The following is a 21546-nucleotide window of genomic DNA, read 5'->3' on the forward strand; positions in this document are numbered from 1 at the left end:
TGTGAAATCTTCATTCTCATATTTTCAAGCAGAGATTAGTAGGGGGGAAAAAATGTTGAAGAAGTCTCTGGATACGTTAGAGAGAAAGTGGGCTTACATTTTCCCAAATCTTAACTAATATTACTATCTCTTATCATTAACCATGTATTCAGTTTATTTACTAACCTAACCTTCTATTTAATCCATCCAAAATTGTCAGTTAGACCATTTTGTCAATTGGCCATTATAGGAAAGTGATGAGAATTTTTTTGTTAAAATCCCCTAGAAACAGGTGATTCTCAACACCCACGTCTCCTTTTTCTCTCCCACCAATCTTCCACGATATCATCCTTGAAGGCCAAACAGAGAAAAAAAAAAACCAAAAAACTCCTGTGCAGAACAACAATGGCAGAAGAGAAGCCAAAAAATTGCAAAGCTCTCATCACCACCACCACTAGAGACATCACTGTGCAGCCAAACACTTCACTATCACCCTTCAAGCCTCAACCAAAGATCAAAATCAAAATACCCAAGTTACTAGTCAACACCATTTTGCAGAGAAGAAATCACAAGCCTGGCAATGACACCACCAACAATGGTGATCAAAGGAAGAGCAAGAAGAAATGGACCAAGAAATTAAGTTCAATCATTCACAGTGTGTTTGGCGACAAGAATTCGAAAGGGGCGTGTTCTTGCAGTGGCGGGAATGACAGGGCTCGTTGCAGAGTTCATGGTTACAATGTGGAAGAAGCCGAGACGGGTGATGTGGATAACGGGGATCGGTCATTTGAAGCACTAGACTATTCTGTTATGTCGAAGTCACGTTCTTTGAAGGAGATTTTGGAGATTGAAGACCATGAAATGGGAAAGAGTTTCCAAATCAAGGCTCACAGAGAGTCTTTCTCAATGGATTTGAACTCATTCAAAGAGAAAAACAAGAGAGCCAACACTCGTGGTGATAGTTGTTGCAGTAATGGTAGCAATGGAGGTGTTGGTGCAGTGGGAAAACATGAGAGTTCAAGCATCTTGTATAGGGCTCCAAGCAGGAGAGTGAAGGGTAATAGAGTAATTAGGAGGGGGAGGTCAACTCGAAAGAAAGCAACTAAGCTGGTTGAAGAAGAAGAAGAAGAAGAAGAAGAATCAGATGAAGATGAGGAACTATGCAAGAAGAGGATACTGATGGGAGAGAGGTGCCGGCCATTACATTTATCCGGTACCCTAAGCTATGACAAAAATGGCATTTTGTTACCGGAAGAGCTTCCATGCGAAGAGCTGTGAATCCCCTCAGACGCATTTCAATGAGCTATTTCTAGTTTTATATTTACTTTTCTGGTTTCAGTTTTGTTTTTTACAGTGTGATTTTACTGTGTGCAAGGAAAATGTTGCATGAGTGGTCTGTGCACAAAACACATAATGTACTTTGTGATGATAATGACCATTCAGATGGTTTCTTATCGCAAAGTATCATATAAAGATAATGGTAGATTTACTTAATGATAGATTTTGTAGAGTTGTAGAGGCTTTTAGCATAAAAATTCCATGTTTCAACCTTTTTTATGCCACACTCTTCGAATATCACCTTTCAAGTACGAGTGTTGTATTCAACCTTTCATGTATCGAGTCTTGTATTGAACAGGACATAGAGTGCCTCTACAGCATTTATGTGCTTTGCATACATGTCTGTTGTTCGAAAGTAGATGTCTTCTGTTAACATCGAGCACAAAATCAAGAACCTAACCCTCTTCTTTGGGACAAAAAATGTTGCCAACCTAACCCTCTTCTTTGGGACAAAAAATTTGGCAACAAGACAGAATAGAGTTGTGGCAAATTGGCAAATCAAAGCTCGTTAGTCTTTCCCGTTCACCACCAAGATCAATTTAGAAATATCAATTCTTGAGACAATATATGCAGAGCAGATCTAAATCAAACAGTTCTAATTCAAGGGTAGGAGTGAAAACAAATTATGCATTGTTTCTTATTTGCAAACAAGACTGAATTTAATGTAACACATTTACTAATATTTCTTACAAATTTGGAGTTGCAGCAAACAAGTAAATAACAAAAATGAGGTGTCTGGATCTCGGAGGTCTGTGCCAGTGTCATATTTCTTTTCTTTTTTGGTTGTTGACGAGTAACCCCATCCTCTGGCCCATTCCCATGCCTTCTATGGCTAGCACTTTTGCAACCATTCCTCTTGCAGTTCTCCCTGCCATTGCGATCCTTAAGATCCCTACTCATAAGGTGGCTCCTTGAATGGTTGCTCTGCCACTCTACCTGTGGTGCCTATTTCATTTCCCACCTTCCATCTATGTCTCTCTCCCTCGACCATATTCCCATCTTCACTCAGGCGAAAATTGCCCTCTCCATTTCCCTGTCTGTATCCTCTTTTTTTCATAAGCTGTATCCTGATTTCTATTGCTACACCCTCTTCCATATTCCCTCTCATGAACACGAAATAGTCTCAACATCTGCATAAGTAATAAGAATGCCAAAGCTTGCTTAAAAATCCCTCTCCTACAAATCAAATTGTAGTCCACATATTCAGGACTATACGTGATACTTTAGTAAACCAAAAGTAATCTGAACACGATATTATTTCATGGAGCAAATCATTTGGATTTAGAAAAAGAGCACATGATTCATCACAATAAGAACAAGTATAGCCAATTGTATATTGTGAGACAGTTACACCGCAAGAATTGTGTAGTACATCATAATATCACAGTGCATTTTCAGCACATAAAAACCTAGCAGGATCATTAAAATTATAATGCAGGAGAGTGTTTTCAGAGGCTTCTTGTGCATTAATAGGAATGCAGAACTCTGTGAACACACATGCAACACTTGTGGCTGTCATAATCGTTAATATGCTGTGTATATGCGTACATAATTAGATAACATCCCCAAAACATGTGATACCAGTTTCTGAAAAGAGAACTCATAATTCTGTAAGTGTAAGACAACACTTCAAATACAAAGCACAATATGAGCTTTTTATTTTTTTTATTTGGGATTTTGCTTCAAAATATGACATCAGCTATTGAAAACCAAACCACTCAGGCTACACTACTATGCCCCTATTATAAAATATGATTTCATAAAGAAAGAAAGCGGAACTAAAAGAAGATAAAGGAAAGAGAAAGAAATAGGGCTCATCTCTGAACACACCAGGAAAATAACACCACTCCAGCTTTACTATTATCATTATTTTGGGGTGTTGGGGGAAGAAGTCATGACCAAAATTAATCGTAGAATATGAAAAAGTTCATATAAAGAACATGAATATTTTCATAAGATAAACCCAACTTTACACTAGAAACTAGACTAGATTGTGTGATCCATCATACTTCTCGCTGCACACTGTCAGTGCAGAGAAACCTGGCAGGATCAAAACTTTTGGTATAGGAAGCGATTTTAGGCCATTGATGGCTGTAAATGCCATGACAATAGCATAACCTTTTGCAATGTGTGCATGTGTATGTGTATACGTATGTATGTACGTATGTACGTCTGAATATGTAGGCAACAGCTTCCATAATAATCTAACATAAATATCTATTAAAAAAAAATCATAAGCTTCTTTGATGGCAAGAAAATTTATTAAATGTTGACGGGCTAAATTATCTACAAGCTAACATTTTCTAAAAATACCATGCTTTTTTTACTCGAAGAGATGGTGCAAACAAAAAATGAAGAAAGACACGATCTGTCAAGTGAAATGGGTGTTTAACTAATTTAACAAGGAGATAGATCAAATGATTATTGTGTATTCATCACAATAATTTAAGCTTCAGTTTGGTTTGGTTCAGTTTTCTGACATTGGTTTTTCAATCACAGAGATTTGAAAATAAAAAATATATATAGAAAAAGTTGAGAAACCATTTGATAGTTTGTTCTCTAAAACACAGTTTAAAATTAAAGAATTAAATAAATAAAAAATCATAGAACAGTCTTTTCTAATTATCTCAAAACTGTCTTTGATTCTCAAAACTTTTGAAGATTATAATTCTTCATCATAAATGTCCCTTTTTCTTTTGAGATGTCGCAAAATAAGTGTCCCATTCAAAAAGTCATTGTAGAATACAAATTTGGAATCCCCTTGGCAAATATTATACGAGATAGAGGTAGTAACAACATATTGAAATATATATATATATATATATATATCAAATCGGACTAAATACTAAGTGCTATAAGAAAAGGGAAACCAGTAACCATTGAATAACAGTTACACTACAATGGAATTGTTTTATCATCATACTTATCGCCGGACACTGTCAGAACAGTGAACTTGGCAGAACTGTAAAGTATTACTGTAGGAAGTTGTTTTTAATCAAAGGATGTCTTGAGAAGCCACAGAAGTAGAATAAGCCATGATACATGTGTGTGCACGTGTTTGTGTGGATGTAATTGTTTCTTGAAATAACAGGTTCCTTTATAATTTATTATATTTTGATACCCGAGAAAAGCAATCATGCAGTAACTTTCATAAACAAGTTAAGAGTTGCCAAGAAAAACTATACCGAATTTTAAGGGGACATTTGTATGTAAAATGAATACAAAATTGTACCATTTCATTTCCACAGAAACTAAGTGTATGAAACAGGGAGAGAAGTGTAAATTATTGGAGTCATCACCAAAAATGAAAATCTAAAATCATCCACATACTATAGAACCACTTAATTTCAAACGCTATGAGAAGGGGAAGGAATACATCCAAATAACAATGTAATCAAACATTAGACAAAACATTTCCATGACAAAACAACGGGCTCATAAGCAAGTCAAATCACATACTATTAAATTAGGAGTAACAGATCACTTCATACATTAGCTACTCCCATATTATAAGTTCTTCTGCCATTCAACATAAGGCAGAACCAAAATGATACGTAAAGTAGTGAAGCATGTATGTAACAGGATTAGGGCAAAACTAGAGGAGAAGAGAGATATCACTGGCCACATGCCTTGGTTGTCCCAAGGAGATTCCCAACCTCCAAGGCATGTGGCCTGGTGGTATCTCTCTCCTCAAGTTTTACTCTATTCCTATTACATACATGCATGTTTCATTACTTTACATACCATTTAGCAACTCTGACACACTACTTGGCACACCCCATCTTTATCTAAAAAATCAAATGGAATATAATGTAATATATATATATATATATAAAGTCAAGTGCCAAAGCATATTCCTATGAATAATTTATGAATAGTAATATAAATAAACATAAAAATACTACACATTTTCCGTACGGAATAAGCTATTTTCTTTTATACACATGACAAACACTTAATACTTGAAATATATAAGCCACGACGCGGATAGCCTTCCCTTATGAGATTAAGAAAAGACTTGAAAGACAGAGTGGCTAAGATAAATCTAGCTTATGATTATGTTAAGTACTGTTAGGAATATATTAAAACAGCACTAGACCGTCAATAAGCACATCAACCTCACAATCATCATCTAGAACGCCTAAAGCAACTTAACTTCTGCAACTACCGATAACACCTATAAACCCTACTCTGATTGAACACTCTCAGATTCAGAGCTTCATTGTTCATCCTCTAAAGCCCTAGATTAAATCACAATGGCAAGATCGAAGACAGTGTCGAAGAAAACACTAATAAAAACAAAAATCAACATGATTACTGAATGAATTCAATTAAATTAGTAATAATAATAATAATAATAAAGTATGATTAAAGACAAAAGGAAAATTTGAAAAAGAATAATTTAATTTAAAACCAACAAAGTTTTCTCCCCCAGACCCTAAAAATTGGTATTTTTAACAAAGGTTGTTTAATCATCATCTTGTTTTAAGTGACTGAGTATGTACTGATCTAGTCCAATAGAGCCCACTTAGAACCATTATTTTCGATGAGTCAAAAGTGCTTAGCCCTCCATCAATTATACAAGAGAAGATGAAGCGTGAAATAAATAAATAAATAAAACAAAACCTGAGCAAAAATCAAAATCAATTATTTTCTAAGATTCAAGAACATTCACTAATATATATAGAAACAACAATCATGACCAACTTTAAAGATAAACGTTCACTAACTATGAACAATCCATTCTTTATTCTTGCATCTTAAAAATTGTTTTCTTAACCCTTAATATACAAAGTGTAAAGTGTATATGCATGTGTTGTGTGTATATGCAGATATAGATAAAATTTAAGGCAAAAAAGCTAGAAATACAAACCGATCTTGGGCGTAAAACGAAACCCTAATCTGTGGAAGATCTAGCAGCTCTGATAGAAAACCCTAAACCCTATCTCGAGAAAATAAAAATTGATCGAGAGAGCTTTGGACAAAAACCCTAGCAATGGGGAACGTACAACTGGTATGCTACATATATATATATAAGCTTGCATATGGATCGGGCCGGGCATGTTTGATTACCCGTAAAATCTGTACTGGTTTAAAAAAAAAAAAAAAAAATTTACATCAACTTAATTACTCCGTATTTTCTTTAAAAGCACTATTTCATTTGAATATTAAAATTTTATGAATTGTGATAGTAATTTTGTGGACCACATGTATCATTTTTTCTCCTTATGGGCATAATTAGTATATTATTAACACATAATACAATATTGATGAAAAATTTCGAAGAAAGTTGTAGAAATATTTAATTTTATGGTCTAGATAGTATGGAAGTTATAAAGGAAAACAAATATTGTTGATTACTTAAATTTCCCTTATTTTAATCAAATCAATCAAGAGAATCTGATTGGACTTGTGGTGAACCAAAATTTTTGGCCTTGTTAAAAAAATTAATTACAAATTTTAGAAAGAGAGAAAATTATGAATACACCCATTTTATTTTAGTCAGAAAGGAAAATGACATTTTTTTGCTAGTTAAAAAAAAATAAAAAAATAAAAAAACGCAATTGTAATAAAAAAAAATAGTACACGATAAAGTAAAAATTTCCTACTCTCTTTGCAAGTGGGATTTTTTTTTTTTAAAAAAAAAAATATAAAGAAAGTTAAGTTTAGAAAATTTAGGACCTGGTTCTGTTGTGAAAAAAATCATAAAAATAAAAAAATAAAAAACTGTCTCCAATATGAGAATAGAAAAATATCTCAATTTTTTCTCCATGAGGAGAAAACTCACCTTTGGACAATTAAAATTGTTGATAATTTTGGGAGTTCAAATGAACTTAATCAAATATTAAATTAGATAAGATTCATAATACACCATGAAATAATTTTACCTCAAGCCATATTCGATGATTAGAAAATCATTACAGACTCATAGTCCCATTTTACATTACGGACTCCTAGTCCCATTTTACATTACGGACTCCTAGTCCCATTTTAAATTGATCCAATCTCATTCGGAGCGGAGCCAATGTGTGTCTAGGGGTATATAATCCCGCCCAATGTGTGTGTGTGTGTGTATATATATATATATATATATATATAGAAATTGGTATATTATACTCCCTAATTTCCAAATTTTTTTTAAACTTTTTTCTATTTTTCTCTTTTACTTTTTAAATTTCTTTAATTACCATTTTAAAAAGGTCAAATTTCCCTTATTTATTCATTCTCTAAATTATTTCCTTCAAAATTCAAATCTTGGCTCCGCCATATGGGATAATATTTCCATTTTCTTATCAAACGAAATAAATGCCACCACCTTACCACTAGCGGCATCTCGGATGCTTCAACATCCTTTTATAAAGTATGCATGACCATCTCCCAATTAGCAGAAACTATTGGTTTCCTTTCTTTCATGCCATGATTACCGTCATTTCTTTGTCAATAACTTTCTTTCCAACCAAACGCAATCTTAGGATGATTAACTGATGCATTAACCTAGTTACAAAAACAAATTTAGAGAACATGACACTGGGAAAAGGATATTAATGTTAATTGACTATAACAAATAAACATAAAATACTGGATCTCTCTAAATATCATGTCAAACCTTACCTTTGATAAGGGACGGAAAGGAAAATAAAAACCTAAAACCTACAACGATAAATTACATGTGAGAATGGTGACGGTGCAATACAAGAAACATTCATCGTTGAACCTGCTCAGGCACATGGTTGCTTGTGTTAGATGATGAGCCCGCCCTACTTAGCATTCCATTATCGACGGGTGGACTTGCTCCCCATTTACCCTCTGATTCCAAGGGTTCCATCACCTTAACGGTCCCATCCGTCAATCCAACAGCAAATTGGTTCGGCTCCTGTGGATGCGACGCAACAACAAACGGGTATATGGCTTGGCTTCTACAACAATGTACACAAAAGGGTTCAGTTGTGAAGATCAGTAACAATGCTAAAAGGTTTAGACATTCAGAATTCAGATTACCAAAAAAGTAGTGAAAGTGAGAGAAAATGGGGAGGGGGGGAGAAATAAACACGCTTGATAGCGCGCATACACAGAGGCCAGAAAGACTTATAAGCTTTATGTAGTTCTATAATACTAAATTATTTATCCACACCATTAATCATAAACCTATTCTTAACAGCAAGTTTCACATTTTCTAAGAGAGACTATTATTCAATGAACTGAAACAAAAAAAAAAAATTCGGAACTATTCCATAATGATGTCAAAGACTGAGGTCAGACAAATTATATATATTGTATACACATATTGACCTTAGAGAGCAATCAATGGGATAAGGGAGAGGATACTGACTGGCTGGAGTATGCACTATAAGAAAACCATAATACAGAAACAAAAGGCTAATTCCCGAAGTTCAATGGATTAAACCATGTAAAGGAAAAGGCAGCTTAATCAGACAATGATGTGAAAAAAAAAAAAAAAAAAATGGCTACAATGCAAGATGTCTTGTTAATATTTAACAAGGACCAACAACTCTACGACTGTTTCACAACATCATACAAGTAAGTTGCCACAATAAAAATTCAGGGAATAAGCCGTTATACTATACAAGTAAGTTGCCACAATAAAAATTCAGGGAATAAGCCGTTATACTCTTACTTACCCACTCACAACTGCCTGGGGCAAGTATGTAGATGGACCAATGCGGCATCTTAGTCTCAGGCTATCCGCATCAAAGACCCCAATATTACCGTCGCAAAAGGAAGCATAAACTAGTTGACTGTTGCAGGAATACGCCGCATAAGAAATAGGCGCGGCGAGGGCATCTTGTGGGACCCACTGCATTGGAAGAATGGAAAAGAACTTAAGAGTTGTTAACGACAATCTTACTGCCAGTTATTTAGGTATGCTTTCTACCTGACGGACGCGATCCATCTTGGAGGCATCGTATATTGCTAACTGAGTTTCATGGGATACCAGCAAGTGGATTTGATCAGAGTGGAATTGTACTCGAGTGTCACCAATAGGTGCCTTACCAGCAGGAAGTTGTATTGGAACTGATTTCCTTTTCTCCCACGAATCAATGCTCCAAACACAAAGCTGCAACATAAAATTGCAATATTAGTACCAATAAAACCAGAATGATCACATGTGACAGAGTGCGAATGGGATTTCTTAATAACATTCTCAATCAGAAAAAAATAATGCATTTGATGAGAAAAGCAAAAGCAATAATTTAAGATGCAGACCACATATTTAACTGCCCAGATATAGGAGAATGAAATTTACAGCGCAGCAGCAACTAACAGCTCAAAGTTTGCATCAATATATTATTCCTCAAGTTTCAGTAAATAGTACCATTTTAAAACCATAAACCTTTATCTGCTTTCTATATCAGCCAATAATTTCAACTTCGTAAGATAGAAATACTTAACTACCAATTATTTCTACATAAAGAAAGATATGCATCAGGTGACATTAGACAGAAGCCCTTTCCAATAGAAAGAGATGAAGTAAATACGTCTCCATTGCTGTACAGAGTACAAAGAAAAGGGAAACAAGTGGAATGGCATACTGTTGATGAAGAAATCTGCTAATATAACAGCTAAGGCGAATAGTGGATTGAGAATTGGTCTTATTTCAATTTAATTTAGTTGGGCTTCAGGCAAGGCCTATTCATTTTTCTTTTCTTTTCCTTTCTTTTTTTCTGACTCAAAATCCAAGCCTGCCTAACGCCCACCCCTATTGGCAGGGAAAAAGAAAATAGGAGGATGTGAAAGAGGAAATGAAATTGAATATCCTTCAGATAATATATGGTAAATAATTGTATATAATCTAGATTTCACTATATTTTAAATTTTAAGTTAGCTCATACTGTATATCCATGTGACAAGTTGGGTTTAATTTTTTGTCCTTTAAGGGAAGGAATGGATTGTACAAAAGCAACATATTTATAGAAAAAACTGTTTGTGATTATAGTTGAGTACTATCAAATAAAAAGAACAATAATAAGGTATTCGATATTTTCCATTCTTTGCCCCAACAAAGGAAAGAAAAAACGAATCACATCAACTTACATGAGCATCAGCACCTGATGAAACCAGTATGTTAAGATTGGTTGAGAAAGCTAAGCCAGTTATGCGCTTTTGGTGACCTTTCAGTTTTGATTTTACCTATAACGGCAAAGACAATCATGTCAGTTCTGGTCAAGTCGCAGCAAAAACAGAAAATGAAATATTATGGAAGTAGTTACCTCATCTACCCTAACATTGTAGATGTGGATAGTCGAATCCTCCATTCCAATGGCTATGATATTATTATCTTGAGGATGAAATGCTAGGAAGGTTGAAGCAGGTGGAGGTGGCATGAAAGTTGTCATTACCTGCACATCACAGCAACTCAAACTCAAGCATGTATAATACCAATGTTGACATAGTGTGCAACCTATGCATGTGGAGACATACCTTGAATGTCATCATGTTGAACAATGAAACCTTTCCACCAGAGGCTGACATCACATAAGAGTCATTCTTTGAAAGTGCGATGCATGGCACTGCTTCCTCAAGGTTTACACCTGACACATCATTAGACATAAGAAGACCACTGTTTGGTTGCCAGTGCTGTGGAACAGCATTGGCAGTGGCCTTTAAACCCTCACCGATTTCAGAGATCTCCTCGACCAAAAAATTGATATACAACATATATAAATGGAAAACAAACATTAAATTAGTCCCATCTCCATTACCTTTCCGGTTGGATTATGTTCATTGCGGACCCACTTCCACAATTTCTGAATACCATTTGACCCAAGTGCCAAAATTCCGACACCAGAATTCGTATAAAGAAGCCGGGCAACCTAAGCATACACATTCAGTCAAAGCATTGCACAATAAATCAAGTTTGTCACAACAAATAAAAAATAGAAATTACTTAACACACCTTGTTGGCAGCATCTGTGCTGTCCGGCATTGTAACTAGCCGGCACTGAACAGGATCCATAATTTCGGCCAACTGCCAGGGTTTGGTTTTATCAGTTACATCATCCAAAGTTCTTGGTTTTTCCATGCTTCTAGCCAAAGGATCAACTCCATTCTAGAAAGAAAACCGAAACAACCGAAGTTAATTATCTGATGGCATAAGACTTCATTAAGCTGCAGTAATACAAGTAGATAAGAAATCTTTGCCAACAAAACTAGAGCTACATAATCAACAGGGAAAAAAAATAGAGGTGGTAGTCTTAGGAGTCACTTGTTAGGGTCTGTTTGTAAGTTCCACTTGCATAGAAGAGCATGCTCATCCTTGGATGGAAACCAAAGTGTTTACTGGCATGCTCCTCCCAACATACTGTTAAGATGGGAAGCAGAGATGACTCGATCCCTTCTAACACAATTGATCAGAAACCTCAAAGATTTAAATAGTGTCTGTTTCTAACATATTAATTCATGATGGGCAATCAATCAACATGGTCACTGCTGCAACAAATATTTGTAATATTTTCTGGAGAGAGAGAGTATCTGGACAATTTTAAGTGCCAAAGGTATCAGCGACATACAAGTAAAGAAGGCCTGACAGGAGAGCTTCTTTCCACTTTACAATTGACTGGACCAACATTTGCAACACCAGAAGAGCCGGAGACCTGATCAATGAACAAAAACATCTCTATAGATGTCATAATGTAAATACTTTAACAAATAAAGTTTAAAGACTCAAAGAATGATTTGTACCTTGATGGCAGCAGGTTCCCCAGACGCTCTTAATGCTTCAAAAGACGAGGCTTCAACTGCTCTTAATGATCTAAGGCCAGCAGCAGTTGCAAGTATCTTGATTCCATTGTCTGCTGTAGATACAGCTAGAAGATTTCCTTCCTTATTGAACCTCAAGCGAGGAAGACTCTGAGACATTAAATGTAATGATTAATTGCATGATTCAAACATGGTTATTGATTCTCAGAAGAACTATTAAATTAATATTTGCAATACTAACTGGGAGTCCACCCTCTGCCTCCGTGCTCGTGAGAATGTTAGTAGTGTCCATATCCCAAAACTTTATCTGACTATCTTCACCCACAGCCAGAAAGTGATTTTGAGTTGAATCAAACTGCACCACACCATGTGATTTCTTTCTAAACCCAGAATATGTCCTCTTTATCGCTCCTTCACTTTCGTTCCATTCAACCAGGAAAGAGTCCCCTTCTTTACTTGTTCCACATGAAAACAATCTGAAAGAAGGATCGCAAAATAATGAAAAATCTGAAATCTCGATAAGACATTAGGATCAACTGCGCTATGTACACCTCATTTGACAAGCCAAATTTCATCAACATAGAAAATATACAGATATACGTACTTCAAGAAAATGATGAAAAAATTCAAGGCAAAGATGTCCTATGAATCGTGTCTAATATTTTGAGTTTACAAATCTTACCTACTTCCATCGGCACTGTAAAGCATAGTAGTACACCAGTGCCCAGGAGCATCATAGTCAACTCTAGATCCCATATTGTCATATAGCCAGGCCTTAATTTTCCCATCAATAGCGGTTGAGAATATAAACTGTAAAAGTACAAGTAGAAAGCATGATGTCTTTTATTTATTTATTAGTGAGTAAAAGCATGACATGAAACTCTCAAAATTTTATATAACAGCATATAAGTCCCATCATTTCTACCGTAAGCAGGTAAAATGGTGATCAGAAGTGCATTCATGATCATGTTGAACGTGCATTTAATATAGGAAGAGAGGAACAAAGCATCTGAAAATGCATATCTGAAAATGAAGATGGTGAATAGGAGCAGTTGGATGTCACTAATGGTATAGAGAGGTAGTGATGCAAAGATGGGAGCACAATGACAGTGTTGTGATGACTGTGGGGTGGTAGTGTTGGGTATAGCACAGGTTGTAAAGAGGTGGCAACTGTGGCACATTGGTGTAAGGTACTGGAACTGGTACTTGCAGTGACACTACTATGGTGGTATTGGTGTTAGGGTGGTTGAGATTACTGTAACTGGGAAATCATGTAATGAAGATGACATTCAAGGAAATTTGTTTAGAGTGAATTTCATTGACACACAGCATGATTCAAGTGGATTTCAAACTATAATTTAGTGTGCATAGAGTTGTTCCGTTATTATATAGTGAGCAGAATTTCATTGTAATTGGTCAAGAATGTTATTAGTTGTCATAACTCAAAAGGTCGTTGCATAATTACAACCTAGTCGCAAATTGGATTTCACACGGTTTTGCCAACCATGATTGGATAATCGTCAAGTATTTGTAACCTCCTTTAGCAGCTACATATACTGCTGTAACTTTCATTTTTTATGAATGAACTAGACGAATAAATTTTACATGCAATAGGTGTGACACATCAATCCCTCTTCCCCCACCCCTCCTTTTTGTTTCTTTTTCTTTCTTTAAATTTCAGCACCTTTGTTTTTTTTATTATTTCTGCCATCTTCATAATATCTTATTTCATATCCAAGTTTCTGTTACTCCACTCTTGTTTGATAAGAGTGCAACCATATTCCTTAATGTAATAAATGTGCTACATCATGGTGGGGACATTGACAATCACAGTAGCAGCAATATCTCACGGTGACAGTACTATCAGAGGTTGCAGTGGCAAAGAGCAGCACAGCAGCAACTGTTGTGGTTGTTGTAGCATTAGTAGTTACGTTTTACTGAAATAAATTCTATCGTAAACATTAACAGAGTAGTTAACTTTCTTTTGACAACTTGTATTGACTGGAATTTGCTAAAGTATTTCTTTATCAGTCAATTTTTTAAGTTGTAATGCCTCTCGTGGTCATCATGTTTTAGGTGGTATTTATTAGCTGTTACTGTAATCACTGATAGCTTATTGAAGAAGTATAAACTATAACAGTTTGTAATAGAGCAAAGGTAAGTTGGGGAAAATTTTTGAGTTGGCTTGAAGTCCTTATTTTAGATATTCAATTATTACACTTTTTAATAATTTGCCGATAGTATCATCATTCAGTTGTTTACCTCACAAGACAGTGTTGTGCAGTTTAGTCTTGGTTAGGGATGCAAGATAATCAAATCTCAAACATAAAAACACAAGATAGTGAGTATTCAAATTATAAAGTATCTGCAATAGTAAGTTGTAAATAAATACTATCTTTATTATTACTTCTTTGTAACCTTGTTAAAACAAAGAACAGCTACAAGTAAAATAATACATCTTCTAGAATTTGCTTCAGATTTTGAAAGAGGACAGAGGAGCTGCTTGCAATTCAAAGTACAAGCACACATATTGCACCTGAAACCAAGTGACTGAAGACCGAAGTACACCTAAATGGTCTCCAGATTCATGAACTATTTTCATTATTTTTCATAATCTAATCAAAGAAAATAAATTAACTACCACCCTCTACAATGTTCTATAAGTGCTTTAGACATTTTAAAAAATGGAACTGCTGATAGACATTTTTCAATGCTAAGGAACCAAAAACAATTAGAAAATATGGAGGAGGCAGAAAGTACATTAATGGTTGAATCAAATTAAACTTTATATTGCCCTGGTGAAAATTTAATTTTTACTCAAAATTAAAGTTTTGGCCTATTTTTTCTGCTAGAGTAGATGGATCTAGACTAAAATTTACAATTCCAAATCAAATAGCAAGTGGATAGGTTACCAACTAAAGAAGTTTTTCCCCTTTGTGACATACCTGGATACTCTCTTTCTGATGAGGACATACAGAGAATACAGGTGCCTCATGCCCTTCAAAATTAAAAAGCTTTCGTCCTGCTAAATCCCACACCTGTTCCAATTCTTACATTTAGTGAAAGTAGTAGTAGTAGTAGTAATAAAGCAAAAATTAAATTTTAGAAGTATGTGAAGATTTATCTTACTTTTATTAGCTTATCATCTCCGCAGGTTACTACACACAGATGTTTGTTTGGATAAGCAAAAGCCAAGTCATTCACTCTACCACCATGGGCATCAATCTGCAAGCAGAAAGAGATAGCATTCAAGTTGCAGCTACAAGCTTTACCTTGTTGAACAGGTGCAGCAATATCCCAACTTACCTCTAAATGCTGGCGTAAATCATTTGATCCAGGATATGCATATATATGAATCACTTGCTTAGCAAACGCAGCCCCTGCAACATGAATACAGTTACAAAAATACTCACAGGCACCTTCTGAGCCATTCACTAGTTGAAATGCACATACCCATATAATTTCCATCTGGACTCCATGTAACACGGCTTACAGATATTGGTGCATCTTTGACAATGGATTCCTGTTCAAACTCTTAACTGTGAGAATCCACTAAAAGAGTAGTTGCTACAACTTTTCAAGAATAATAAAGGATATTGCCCAATGCAACCCAAACAAAGTCACTGCAGTATTGGCGTGTTAAAGACTTGTTTTCAAAATTGTCACTTGTGATATCAACAATTCCATATAAGACATCAACAATGATTAGGCCACAGCTAGTTACTAATTATTTTAAATTGTGACCATAACCTACATACACACACATAACACAACAACAACAAGAACAATGCACAAAACGAGTGAAAGAAATAAGTGTGTTTTCAGTAAGAAAAGGAATGATAGATGGAATCAACAATAAAGATGATATAAGGACCTGAAATGCCAATGAAAAAGGCGTCATATCCCATATCTTGAATGGCTTAGAAAGCAACTTCTCTCGCATCGCAACCTCCCAGAGTGTTATTTCGCCACTACTAGAACCAACTGTTTTAGGAGACAATCCAAGTCAGATATTTGGAAGAAGAGTTGTAATCTATTTAGTTGCAGCCAGCTACAAAATCACCAAAGATAAAGACAAAGAATCAACCACGGAATATCATACCAAGAAGCAATGTGTGGTGTGAAGGGTGAAAATCCATGCTTGTGACAGTGGATCCTTGATGCATGGTAAAAGCTACTGTTCTTGGCAAGTCATCCAGGGACCAAGAAGGTTGACGAGCTGTTGGATATGTAACCTGAATATTTAGGAGAGAAATATCAGCCAGCCAATAATGAATGATTTTAGTAAGAGGACCATTTGGCGCATTGCAAAATGAAAAAGGGAATGATGAAACATCCAGGACAGTATATAAGAAAAGGCAACTCTTGAAGATTACCTCCTCAGCAGACTGTCCAGACCGCAAACGTTTCATGAATTGTTCATGTTCAGTACTATGAAAATCAAATGTTGTTGGAGGCGTTATTGGACGCTTCAAGATCGACACTGTTCAAAAGAAAAAGTGAAGCATATAACACATGGATGCATGAATGAAGCAAGAATTGTTTTGACAACTCAATGAGCATCATAAATAACGATAGGAATCTATGTCATACAATCAAGTGGATTTTGTTGCCACTTGTAGCAGGAGAGTCCAAGAACAAATCAATGACACCCCTCCCCCCAAATATATGTATATAGTTAATGCATATATATATTGGATATTAGAAATTATAGGCTTCTCATATGTTGCCTTCCACATAAACGCTAGAACTTGTGGCCATGATTGAGTAAAAATGGCAATGAATGTATTTATTTTTCAAATGTTGTATAAAATCAAAAAATGTTGTTATAAGCAACCGTGCACAATGTTTTCTCTTCTTTGAATTATAATTCCATCAACTGCTTGAATACCAACTCCAGTTGAAAGTAAAAGTCTGACCTTGATTCTGTGGAACAGGTAAAGATGATGCAGTTACAACAGCTGCTTGAACGGATGAGGAAGCAGCAGCGTTTGCCATCCAACCTGCTAGAGCATTAGCATTAGCAGCTGCTGCAGCGGGTGGAAAAGGCTACACAGAAAAAATGAAAATAAGATATTCATCAGTAAGCTTCTAAGAAGTATGTAGTTAATCTGAGTAAAAATTGAACTTCTGAGATGAAGGATAGCATACACCGTGAGCTCCAAGTGATGGATAAGCAGTAGGCTTCGCAACTGCAGCAGGTGGAAGATTGACAGGAGTAGGTGCAAGGGCCCCATTTGGAGGTGTGCAACTATGGTCTGTGAATAAGGTTTTAATATCCGGATTTGGTCTTGGATTCTTGCACAACTGGTGCTGCCAGTTCAAACTGGATAGACCATAAAATTGCATATTGGAGGCCATACATTAATAGCATGATTGTCTAAATATCTACTGCAATATATGTAACAATGAAGAAAACAAGAAGACCGTCCACGGATTTGTAAAAGCTTCTGAGGAGCAAGAACATGTAAGGATTCATATATATATATGGGGAGACGATATTCGCACTCCATTTTTCTACGTTTGCACTCCAATATAAAAGAAAATGACTCTTCTAACCCTAACTTCACAAGTGAACAATTATTTATTTTCAAATTACACAACTACCCTTTCAGATATGATTGGTCTCCCCTTCTCTGATCCATCTGACAAAATTCAAAAAAAAAAAAAAAAAAAAAAAAAAAAAAAAAAAAAAAAAAATCAAGTACAACACACAAAAAAGATAAAAATAAAACCCAAAAAAAGAGTTCTATTTGTTGAAAATTTGTCTTTTGGGAACAAAAAAAAGGTTATCCGTGTTGAATAAATTATCTCTTTTGACAAGGCCCAAAAAAAAAACCAATAATAAGTTATCTATGTTGAATAAATTATCTCTTTTGACAGGATAAAAAAAAATACTAAATAAAATAAATAAAGTAAATATATAGTTTATGGTATAAAGGATAGCTATGGTATTATAAAATAAGAGATGGTGGTGCATCAATGAGTTTAGGGACCTTTTTGTCATTTTATTTAGAAGAAAAAGTATGTGGAGTTTGAATGTAGAAAAGTGGAGTGTGAATATCGCCTCCCTATATATATGTGTGTGTGTGTGTGGAATAAATTTATAGTTAACAAAATGGAAGGGGTCCAAAAATCAAGACATCAACATCTATATTAATATAATTGTTATCCATATGTCGCACACAAATATTAAAAACAACGTTCATCCCTTGAAAAAAAAAAAACTAAAATTTTAATAATGAAGAACAGAATATATTGTCATAAAAATAAGAAATAAGAACAGTTAAAGCTTCAATAAGGCTGACTCAATATTAGCTAGTTCATTAGGTAGACAACGGAAAGAAGGATTTCCGACAAACAACAAGGGAAAAGAAGACCTAAAAGGGAAAGAACAAAAGAAAACTGGATTGCTCCCAAGAAATAACTGCAGCAGGGTAAAAGTGGCTTACAAAGAACAACCACGAGACAGTTGGAGAATCAAAACTTTCTATTTCATCCATTACAAATCTAATTCTATTTTGGCAGGGAAATTTTTGTTTACCTTTGATTGATTAGAGTCCGCAATCTTGATGACTTTAAAGTAGGAAAAACAAGCTTTTCACGAAAAAGTGGATTTGCTTCTATTAACTTTTTAAGCTCTATCAGCATTATGCTACGAGCTGTTTTGGTGTCACCATACTTGGAGAGCTGCTCATTTTCCCTGAAATACAAAGAACAAAAATTACCATGAACAACCCTTTTTTATTTCACAAAATCAGCGAAAGCCTGAACAGAGCATTGTAATGAATAATTTTATCTAGATCTAGTAAGACTTAGAATTTCGTGAAATTACCAAGACTCCTGTCCCATATCAGCAATGAGAAATGCAGTAAAATAAACACTTTGTTTAGATCATGAAATTAAGGGCCAATTGGTTGGTGCAATCACTACAAAGGTAAAAGCTCAAGCTACAAAGAGTGCGAAAGCGGGTTCGAGTCAAGGGCAGTCAGTAATGCCCAGTCTAGGTTTGAATCTAGTCCTTCATTGACGGGCCAAATATGTGTAATAACCTTTATGGTTATTTGCAAAAATAAGGGAACAAGTGGAAAATGCTTTGAAGTGGCTTCCTTTTGTAAGCATTTTACTTTCCTCATTCTTTCAAAAAACCACATGTAAGAAAAGAAAGATAGATTTTCAATCTCATATATATATGTGTGTGTGTGTGCGCGCGCGCGCGCTATAGCGGTTTTTCTGTAATGAAAGCACTGACCTTAACTAAGCCAAATATTTTATCAGGCTCAGCTGAGTTCGCGTGTGTGCACGCACGCATGAATGTTTTTCTCTCTCCAAGTAACGACAATTTGAAGATTCAAAACTGAATTTATTTTCTTTTCATCAATTAAACAGAACACAGGAATAACTGATTTATTGTTTTCCTACATTACTAATGCATGCTTATACCATATATGGAGAGAAAACAACATTCATGAGCGCGTGTTTTTCTCTCCAGATAAAAACGATTTGAAAATTCAAAACCTGAATTTATTTTCTTTTCTCACAGCTCCTCATCAATTAAACAACAGAGCCTAGGAGTAACTGACTTATTGTTTTCTTATTTTGCCAATGCATACTTATACCTTAAATATAGTCAAAAAAAAAAAAAAAAAACATATTACCTGAAATTGCCAAGTGTTAATAGCTGAGTAATTTCTTTATATAAATCTTCATTAAAGGTGGAGAAGACTTTCAAATCAGTCACTAGTATCTCAACACCCTTCGCCTTGTCTTGCCTAATCATATCAATAAAACAACCAAAGACATAACAAAAATCAAATCTTCCCCAAGAAACACAAATGTAAAACAAATCATAAACATAAATGGATTGCAATATACCGGTCAAGAGCTTCGAGATACTTCTGCTTCCTGATTTCAAAGAATATCTTCATGGAGTATCTGTTATCGTCAACTTTAGTAAATCCTGATAAGTATTTCTCAACTTCATCCCATTCACCAGCTTGTACTTTCTCCTCAAAGTATTTCATGTTGAAAAAAAACCCTGATTCTTGTTCAAGCCTACAAAACAAAATAGACATTCTTTTGGTTTTTAACCAGTCCCAGAATCAAGTCAAATCAAAATACATTTCCACACTAAGCTTATTATTATTAATGTAAAGGAAAAATAAATAAAATTTTGAATTCTAAAACCCTAAAGTAAAAAATTAAAATTAAAAAAAAAAAAAAAATTCTTTCACTCAAGTAGGCCTTATACAACTGCTTGAAACCAGAACAACATCAAATATCATATTCTTTTTTTTTTTTTTTTTTTTGGTTTCTATCTTTCTCTGAAACAAAAACTATATATATAGATATATATATATATATTTAAAATCTTAGTATTTTGATATATATATATATATATTTTTAAAATCTTAGTATTTTGATAGAAAAAAATTCACTAACTGAACATTAAATTAAATATCTAATTTGCATAGTTGAGGTTATTGTCGTTTTTTCTTTTAAAAACGTGAACATCAAAATCAAAAATTTTGTTCATTGAATTTTCTGCAAAATCGAATTATGCCCGGATAATTATATAGATGATAGATATAGAAAGAGAAAGAGGCTTACCTGTGAACAGACTCTTTAAATTTCTCCTCTTCAAGAAATTGGAGTATGAGAAAAACCAGTTCTCTGCTAAGAGAGGACATTTTTCCCACCAAACCGAACTCGGATTTCGAATCCAGAAACAATAAAAGCACAAATTTATCTTCCAAAAACACACAAACCCGAACAAAGAAACTGAAAAAACAGATTGAAAAAGCACAGATCGAGAAACAAAAGAGTCAGAGACGACGAAGGACTTCACGAATTTCTAGGGTTTCTGCTGAGAGAAAAAGCTTGATAAGAAAGTCTGCGGAGAAGAGAGAGAAGATAATGGAGAGAAGGGGTATTTAAAGAGAGAGATGGGGGAGAGAGAACTTGGTCGCTCGCTCGCTATCAGTGATAAGTAAGTGCACTTATTGAAAAGAGATAAGTGCATTAGGTGATAAGTGGTGTGGTGTAGTTATCGGTGTTTTGCGTGAGATGGTGGAGAAAGTGCGTGTTGCTGAATCAAAACCACACATTCAAATCTAATCTAATGTGAGTTCGTAACGTCCATCTCGATCCTGTCGCTTTCAGCCAACTTCTCGCGATATTTTGCTTTTTATCTTTTCTTTTCTTTTCTTTTCTTTTCATATTCTTTAATTCGGCTGACTTAAGTTGTTGTCAGTTGGTTTAAGGAGGATATTTAACCCCACGCGCTGTGTCCACCACGCACCTAGAAGATAAGCTTAGTGGGGCCCACTGCCCACTAGTTTCTCGTTTTGTTCGCATTTTCCCACAATTGTGCCGTGTTCGAGTCATATCATTTATGCAATAATTATGTTATATTGTTCTTGTTAGATGTTGTATTATGTCGTGATGTATTATTGCACACAGAAAAATTATTAAGTAGTTGGGACCATATTGTCCCGATCAATTACGAAA

The 21546-nt window shown here is 34.9% G+C and overlaps 1 protein-coding gene and 1 long non-coding RNA gene across 2 annotated transcripts; both read right to left on the reverse strand.

Annotated features, from left to right (window-relative positions):
• Positions 1-1930: 1930 nt before the first annotated feature.
• On the reverse strand, positions 1931-6534 carry LOC132294573 (uncharacterized). The gene is made up of 2 exons (XR_009478118.1): positions 6191-6534; positions 1931-2447 (listed from the first exon to the last, which is right to left on the reverse strand). It is a non-coding gene; the product is annotated as an uncharacterized LOC132294573 (long non-coding RNA).
• A 1312-nt stretch (positions 6535-7846) lies between these two features.
• On the reverse strand, positions 7847-20951 carry LOC132294574 (topless-related protein 3-like). Its single transcript, XM_059792483.1, has 25 exons — positions 20647-20951; positions 19912-20091; positions 19695-19808; positions 18581-18739; positions 17188-17362; positions 16956-17085; positions 16413-16519; positions 16139-16271; positions 15911-16020; positions 15490-15559; positions 15343-15416; positions 15166-15261; positions 14982-15074; positions 12719-12846; positions 12278-12512; positions 12019-12186; positions 11847-11930; positions 11234-11386; positions 11040-11150; positions 10759-10938; positions 10548-10676; positions 10372-10467; positions 9212-9394; positions 8958-9133; positions 7847-8234 (listed from the first exon to the last, which is right to left on the reverse strand). The coding sequence occupies exons 1-25, from the start codon at positions 20724-20726 to the stop codon at positions 8021-8023; spliced, it is 3378 nt and encodes a 1125-aa protein (XP_059648466.1). The 5' UTR covers positions 20727-20951; the 3' UTR covers positions 7847-8020.
• Between the last annotated feature and the right edge of the window lie 595 nt (positions 20952-21546).

Source organism: Cornus florida, unplaced genomic scaffold (genome assembly GCF_030987335.1).
Source record: "Cornus florida cultivar Cherokee Brave unplaced genomic scaffold, ASM3098733v1 CherokeeBrave_3.0.0_Hap2_Chr02, whole genome shotgun sequence".
Classification (NCBI taxonomy): Eukaryota; Viridiplantae; Streptophyta; class Magnoliopsida; order Cornales; family Cornaceae; genus Cornus; species Cornus florida.

Excerpts from the sequence above, each read along its gene's own strand:
- LOC132294574 (XM_059792483.1), bottom strand. The coding sequence starts at position 20,726 with ATGTCCTCTCTTAGCAGAGAACTGGTTTTTCTCATACTCCAATTTCTT. Across the intron at positions 20,092-20,646 it reads TTTAAAGAGTCTGTTCACAG|GCTTGAACAAGAATCAGGGT; the intron begins GTAAGCCTCTTT and ends TTTGTTTTGTAG. Across the intron at positions 12,187-12,277 it reads AGGCAGAGGGTGGACTCCCA|AGTCTTCCTCGCTTGAGGTT; the intron begins GTTAGTATTGCA and ends TTAATGTCTCAG.